Below are 7,727 nucleotides of genomic sequence, written 5' to 3' on the forward strand. Positions count from 1 at the left end.
AAAATGTTTGAAATCCAGTGTGTGTGTGTGTGTGTATATATATATAAATCAAATACATTTAATAAAATAAAAAACAAACTACTCAAACCATGTTTTGACTGTCCTTAGGTGGGTCAGATCTTTCCCCAATACTTTACTAAATCACAGGCCAATAAATGCCAAGGCTCAAAAGTACAACTTGAAATGTGAAGGTTTAGAGTTGCGATCTACCGCCACCCATTGACCGCATTAAAACATTACACCACCATGAGACAAATGATTCAGATCAGGAACTGCTTTTATTTAAAAATCAAGTGAAACAAAACAACTGAAAAGACATTTACAAATATCACTAGGTTCATATTGATAATGCTAACAAATCTGACAATCATACTACACACCTAATACCCTAAAACCCAGCCGCTTTACAGTTATACATTATCCTCAATCATGTGATGCAGATACAAATCAGTGGAGAACTCAAGAGCAAGAGGTCACAGAATGAACATGAACAATGAGAAGGGAGCAGTGTATGATTTATACAGAGGACTGATACAGTCAACTGAATTGGCCTCTCTCAGAGAGGAACTACAGCAACAACAAAACAAAAAAAAATCCATTATTTCTTGTTCTTCTTGAGACAGTCGAAAAAAGGGTGTTTGATGGCTTCATCCAAGGTAATCCTCTTTGTGACATCAAATTCAAGCATCCTCTCTATGAGATCGAACAGCTGCTTGTGCTCAGAGCTGCTGGAGACCAAGTATTGCTGCAAGACACAATTATCAATAAAAAGTCAGTAGCAATACTAAAGTTGTTTGTTTCTACGTGCCTTAAAGCAAATACAGACTTAAACTGACAAAAAACAAACTTGATAAAAAAAAAAAAAAGATCAACTCACTCTCAGGGGCTTGCACTGCTTCCTGACGTAATGTCCCATGGAGCTGTGAATCTCCCAGTCCAGTTTATCATGACGAACATACCTTGTCTTCCTGCATAATGAGAAAAATTGCTATTGATACAACAAAAGCAGCATGTGGTCTCAAAACTAATAAAAGGCAAGTTCAAACAAAAACCTTCAGACAAATCAAACTACAAAATTATTAAGGAATAGCTTTTCAGATGCCAAACAAGATCCCAACTCCTTTTGTCATGTTTTATGACTTTTCAGGTATCAGTGATAACTGGGTTAGGATTTTCAGTAATTCGATAGATTTCACTCATTGAGAGCAAATTCTAGTTGACAAAATAACATTGCTTGTTACATTTACAGAGAATAACTAGATGCATTTGAATTCAGAGTTTTAAAAAAAATCCAGATATTTCTAGAAACCCACAGCGCAAAAACAGCAAATAAATAGTTAATTGAAACATTACCTTGTTTTTTGCAGCATGTGGGTTGGTATGGGGCCCAGCACACGCTCCATCATGGCCAGATGCTCTTTACTGTCATGCGTCTAAAAATAAAATAAAATAAAACGACTAAAGTGCTGAATCAAGAAGTCACATGCACCCAAAATTAACATCATTTAACTATTTGAAACTCAAGTGACACTGACCTGAAACAGAGTCGATCCAAGATAATACTCAATAAGAATGCATCCCACACTCCACACGTCACAGGAATGGCCCCAGCCGAGATCTGTATGAAACAGACGCATATCTCTGTTAGAACTCACAATACATGCAAATCACAGCAAGTGTGCTATCAATGCGTCTTAAAATGTATGAATAAAAACAATGCATCCATAAGTGCTTACCCAGAATAACCTCTGGAGCTCGGTAATGTCGTGTGGACACCACAGATGTATGATGCTCGTGTTCGTATGTTGCATTCCCGAAATCAACTACTTTTACATCAGGATTCTTCAGAGTTCTCTCATCCCTCTTCTGCAATTCAAAACAACATTATTAATTATTAATACACAATAAATAGTCGCAGAGCATGAATTAGTCATTTTTAAACTAAAACCATTTCAAATGTTTTAGGAAATTGAAATAAAAAAAATCTAATTTGAAATAAATTTTGTTAGATGCTAAGCCAACATTTCAAATTTTAATATGATGACAAACTAAACCGAAATAAATAAAAAAAATATAGAAAAGATAACCTGCTTTCCCAGACAAGGCTTAGATTAAGCCAGGATTAGGCTATAGTTCAATTAGGACATTTAATTAGCTTTTATAAATGTACCTTTAGTTCTGTGAAAACGTGGGTATATTACTAATACTAAAATATTAAAATACTTATAAAAACTACAATAGTATATACTACTACTAAAATAACACTGGTCTGAATGGGATCAGTGCCTCTCCTTACCATTTTTGAATTGTACTTGATGTCATACTCTGAATTAACAAAGAGGATGTTCTCTGGTTTCAGGTCAGTGTGTGTCAGCTTATGCTTATGAAGAACTGAAACACAAAGAAGCAAAGAAAAGCAAAAGATTAAATCAGTGTTTCAACCAGAACACAGAAAAATTAAAAGATCCTTGACTCACATCTGACTGCTCTGATGATCTGGTAGGCCATGTGCCTGATGTGGTTGACAGAGAAGGACTGAAAGCTATTTTCCTTCAGAAAATCATACGTGCTCAAGCCCAGCAGCTCAAAGGCAATGCAGACGTGCCCGTGGTGATCAAACCAGTCATACATCCGCACACAAGCGCTAGAGAAAGGAAAAAGTGGATGTGAAATACTGCATTGCTAATATGTAGTCTGGATGTCTTTAGACCCAAGAGGCTGTAAATTTAAAATTAAGTGTGATATTTTACAGCCATGCATCACAGAGGTATAAATTACTGGAGATCTCCTTTATATCTGCTTTCACAGGCACTTACTATCGTCTGTCACAGTCAAGTGAGTTAATCTGCTCCAGCACCTCAACCTCAGACATGGCTGCATCACGATAGCGATCCATGTTTTTAATGATCTTCAGCGCGATGCGAGCGCCTTCCCTGCAATAGCAACATACAGTTATATCAGCAACACATGAAACCACAGAAGTGCAATCACTTATTACTGGTCAGTAAATCAAAGAAGTTATCAAGAAACCCTTAAGATTTAAAGTCGGCATAAAATGAAAATTCACCTTATCCATTTTGTCTATCTTATTGTAAACAATTCATCCATGCATATGTTTAATTTCTGTCCTTGTAATTCTTAATCAAAATGTCATAACTTGATCTGCCAGTGAAATTCTGTGCCAGACTTGTCAATCAGTGAGTCCGCTTAAAACGCAAGGTTCACACCAGGGACGATAACAATAAAGATAAAAACAATGACAGCCAATCAAAAACCACCAGACTTTAAAGAGCTCGAGCATTTATAGCAGTAGACGATAAAAATGCAGTGCGCTTAGAATAAATGGAACGATATCGCCTGCTGATGTGAACGCTAATTCAGTTATCTTTATAGGTGTGAACGGGCCTTTGCAATCAACTGCAAGCTCGCATTCAGATCTGCCTCAATCCAATCAACAACAAATGGATAGAAGTCCCAACCCCATCTATCTTTTTATGATACCGGGGCCAAATCGATACTTTTAAAAACAGTAACGGTGCCTAAACCGACACTTTAAAAAGAGCCACAAAACGGTGATGGAACAGCTTTTTTATTGAAAAAAACTTTAAATTGAACAATATATTAAAAGTTTAAAGTATACCTAAATATATAAGTAAATACAAAACAACACATTTACATAAAATTCACAATAAAATCGGCTACAATAATGTAACGCTCAATAACAGAGATTAGTAGAGGAATGCAGGCAACCACGACACTTGTATAAAACACATAAATAATGATAAGACTGTTTATCATGGTGATTTGTACAGAGGCTCTGTGGATTTGCACTTTGCACTTTTTTCCCCATTTCAATAATCGGTTTAACTCAGGGAAAGATCTTACACTATTTCCAGTTTACTGGAACTGACGTTAATCAATGTGGGTCACAAATGCAAAGAATTTTAACATGCCAAAATGTGGCAGGAAGACTTACTTTTCATGATCAATGCACTCCACCACTTTGCCAAAGGCTCCCTCTCCGAGTGTGCACACAATCTCATCTAGGGGTTTAAAGAAAGATGGTTAGAAACATTGAAAAAATGACACAATACAATCAAAACCTTTCAAAAGATTTCGCTGCGTTTTGGAACACTCAAATTAGAAAAGCAATGCATAAATAATCCACCAACATAAGACAATACTAGACTGGTGATAGACACATCTGTATAAGTCTAATTGTTCTGTCACAACTGCATTTATCAGGACCCCAAAATTAGCTTGTAAAATTAGTCTGACCCCAAAACAGAAAATAAGCAGTGAAAGAAATGAAAAGATACAGAAGAGATACAGAAAAGTGTGTATTCTATACATCTTGCTCTCAGCATGTCTCCACTGTGATAGATCAGGTGCCCTTCCTCATCATCCTCAATACTCCTGGATCTTTTCCTGCGATGGCTCCTCTGGGGTTTCGGAACACCATCATCATCACCACCATCATCATTAACCCATGAGAATCGAGGGGGACCAGAACGCGCCATTCATTCATTCACGAGTGGGGGGGAAGTGATTCGGCCCATTCAGATACCCGCAGCAGACAGGCCCGGCCACAGGGAGCAGCCAACGTAAATTCAGCCCGCGAGATACACACAGGGCCCACCACATCGTGTGTGTTACAGAAGAAAAACAATGGCAACATATTTTCAGATGAGATACTTTCTCAGACCATTAAGTAGACAATTACAACAATTTATCATTGAAAAACATTTGAGAGTTTTATTCCTCCTTCATGAATGAGGTGCCTTAAAAAAATTGTATGTGCTGTGGATATCAAACTAACATTACAGCTTGAGTAAGAAGTTCTTACTAAGAACCCATTCAATCTTATTATATGTCAAAATATTAGCGTAATCATTTCATCCAACATTCATCCTGTCATTCCTTCAGACAATATTGGAAATGAGGAACTCCCACAATCCATATAACAAGAAAGAAAAGCACAGAAAGCAGACAGTTGCCACGACAATAGGAGACAGACAGTGGTCATACCGAGTCAGAGTGATGGTGCGAGCGACGGTGCCGGTGTCTGTGCCGGCTGCTCCGCCTGCTGTTCCCGGAGGATTTGCTGTAATGGTGCCAGTCTCGGTCTCTCTCACGGCACCTGGATCTGTCTCGATCTCGGTCTCTCTCCTTGTCTTTACAGGCAGCACGGCTGTCGTCCTCGTGGTCTCTGAATACAGCTCGCTTTTCTTTAGTTTCCAGTCTTTCATTTGAGCTCCTTGTCTCAAGGTAATGCCTATTAATATTAAGTTAATACAACAAAATTCAATGAGTACTGACTGATTCACATTGTGCTGAAGATTATAAAGCAGTGCTGTCAAATTAATTAACTGTGATTCGTTTAAAGTTTGTACATATGTGTGTATAATGTGACTCTCTCACATATATATATACACACACTTTTATGTTAATTGCAATTAATCGATTTGACAGCACTATTAGAGTTAACGGCTATTGTTTTCAAGTCAAAGTATCTTCATTAATTCAATAAAATTGTGTAAAGAAAATGTTAAACAAGTTTAAAAAAAATAATAATAATTAAAAATATAAACTTTTTAGCACATATACAAATACATTGCTACACCTAAAGGTATATTCTCTTTATTTTTTGTGGTAGTGGAAATTTTTGATGGGAGAGATCCCTAATCTTGAGGCCCTTATTTGTTGACAAACAAGGCAACTTCCAAACGTTCACTGTGAAGCCAAATTAAATGATGGATCCAAGTAATTAACTTATTTCTAAAACAGAGACACTGACAGGCGACTTAAAGGGTTAGTTCACCCAATAACGAAAATTCTGTCATTAATTACTCATCCTCGTGTCGTTTTTAACCACAGTTACACGGTTGCTTATGGGCCCGGACTAATTAGGGGCCCGAGTGACTGGAAGATATTGATTGACAGCCGGGGCCCCCTATCGCATTTTACTACTTTTATTCAGATCGCATTTTACTTTATCGCAAATTTATTCAAATAAATTATGACGACAACATATTTTACTGATCATTAAATACATGTTTGAAACTAACAATGATTGATTTTGGTGTAATTTGTTTCGAATTGGGACTGGGGAATCCCCAGATCCCAATTCGCTTCATAATATTAACATTGAACTACTGTAGTGACATGGACTATTTTAATGATGTTTTACCACCTTTCTGGGCCTTGAAAGTTTCAATGAAGTTGCTGTCAATGGAGGGACAGAAAGCTCTCATATTTCATCAAAAAGATCTTCATTTGTGTTCCGAAGATGAACGAAGGTCTTACGGGTTTGAAACGACATGAGGATGAGTAATTATTGACAGAATTTTTCTTTTTGGGTGAACTAACCCTTTAAATCATGTCTGAATTGATGGTACTGCCACCTTGAGGTCATGTCATCAAATGTTTTCCAGGAAGCTTCCAAGAAAACAGCAAACTTGTCAAACCAGTATTATACACTGCCAAGATATGTCCACATAAGAGTCAATGGGCCCTGGCCAAAGACCAGACGCCCCTTAAATTAGTAACGTTAACTTCCTGGAAATGTTTTAGACATTTAATATTGGTATACGATGTTCTCATACCATTTGTTGATTAAAAACATTTAAAAATAAATACTGAGCATGCAGAGAGTCTGTTCTGTTGAGGTTCTCACCCTTCGCTACTCTTGTGGTGATGATGAACATGGTGATTTTTTCTGTATTTATTCTCTCTCTCGCTGCTGTGCGAGTCTCGTCTGTGTCTTTTTCTGTTCTCCATTCTCTCCTCCAGACTCGTCTCTCTCAGCCAGGGAGAGCGCATTCGCTGCGATTGTCTCATCTGATAAAACGAACAAAATACAAATAAATTACTTTTTATAATCAATACATATTATATTTCCGGCCAAAATATAGGCCAAGATTTACGGAAACCGTGGCCCTTTTCTTTGTTCTAAACACCTCGTGTCAGCCAAGTATTTGCCTAAAGCAAATTATTTCCGTAAATAAGTCTAAACATTGTTAGACAATAAAAACAATAGCAGCTAGTAGTTAAAACCGCAACAAAGCGTATTTTGTGATACTCGCTGCACACTTAACGTTAACTTAACGTTACGAGTTACGACTACAAAAACACACACAGTGAGTGAGTCGGTAACGTTAGTCGTTATCGCTTCTAGAAAATAAAACATATCTATTCTAAATAAATAACTACATCTTGAGAGCGAAATAATGATCAAATAATGAATATGATCCTTTAACTTACCTGGCTCAAGAAAGTCACGGAATAATTGCAGTCCTGCGTCGACAAAAGGCGAATTTGTTTCTTCCTCGGTCTTCTCTGATGTCGTTTGTAGGTTCAAAATGGCGTCCGTAGAGCTAGAATGTTCGAGAACTGCTCCGTTACATCATCATCGGATCGAGAGCGCGCGTGCGTGTAGTCAGGGGGAGAAACAAGTGAAAGAGAAAAATCGAATATAAACATTTCACGGGATGTTGTGCCATATACAAATGACGGAAATTCATTAACATATGAAACTATATGATTTGTTAGACCAATACAGGCCTATTTTCTTTCCATATATTTTATTTATTTATGCATTTATTTGTTTAATTGATTGAGAGAAATTACTTTGTTCCTAGTCATTGGTGTTTTCTTCCATCACCTACCTCTATTATAAATAAATAAATATTTTATAACACGCCTATAAGTTAGCTAAAAAGCTTGAT

General features: G+C 37.0%; 1 protein-coding gene across 2 annotated transcripts; it reads right to left on the reverse strand.

Annotated features, from left to right (window-relative positions):
• Positions 1–259: 259 nt before the first annotated feature.
• clk4a (CDC-like kinase 4a) lies at positions 260–7,445 on the reverse strand. 2 transcript variants are annotated; one of them, XM_079629835.1, is made up of 13 exons: positions 7,264–7,445; positions 6,677–6,840; positions 5,029–5,275; positions 4,352–4,442; positions 3,977–4,043; positions 2,817–2,933; positions 2,478–2,644; positions 2,297–2,391; positions 1,737–1,866; positions 1,536–1,618; positions 1,354–1,433; positions 878–968; positions 260–745 (listed from the first exon to the last, which is right to left on the reverse strand). In XM_079629835.1, exons 2-13 carry the CDS (start codon positions 6,838–6,840, stop codon positions 599–601), a joined length of 1,479 nt encoding a protein of 492 aa, XP_079485961.1. In that variant the 5' UTR covers positions 7,264–7,445; the 3' UTR covers positions 260–598. The 2 variants fall into 2 exon arrangements, with proteins under 2 accessions (XP_079485961.1, XP_079485962.1); XM_079629836.1 differs by lacking the exon at positions 4,352–4,442 and having other exon boundaries at positions 7,264–7,378.
• Positions 7,446–7,727: the final 282 nt, after the last annotated feature.

The sequence above is a fragment of the Phoxinus phoxinus genome (assembly GCF_949152265.1).
Source record: "Phoxinus phoxinus genome assembly, chromosome: 12".
Taxonomy (NCBI): Eukaryota; Metazoa; Chordata; class Actinopteri; order Cypriniformes; family Leuciscidae; genus Phoxinus; species Phoxinus phoxinus.

What these genes read in the sequence shown, in the direction of transcription:
- clk4a (XM_079629835.1), bottom strand. Translation starts at nt 6,840, where the DNA reads ATGAGACAATCGCAGCGAATGCGCTCTCCCTGGCTGAGAGAGACGAGT. An exon ending in TTGGATCGACTCTGTTTCAG is followed by an intron (nt 1,434 to 1,535) that starts GTCAGTGTCACT and finishes TTTTATTTTTAG; the next exon opens with ACGCATGACAGTAAAGAGCA. An exon ending in CACATGCTGCAAAAAACAAG is followed by an intron (nt 969 to 1,353) that starts GTAATGTTTCAA and finishes CTCATTATGCAG; the next exon opens with GAAGACAAGGTATGTTCGTC.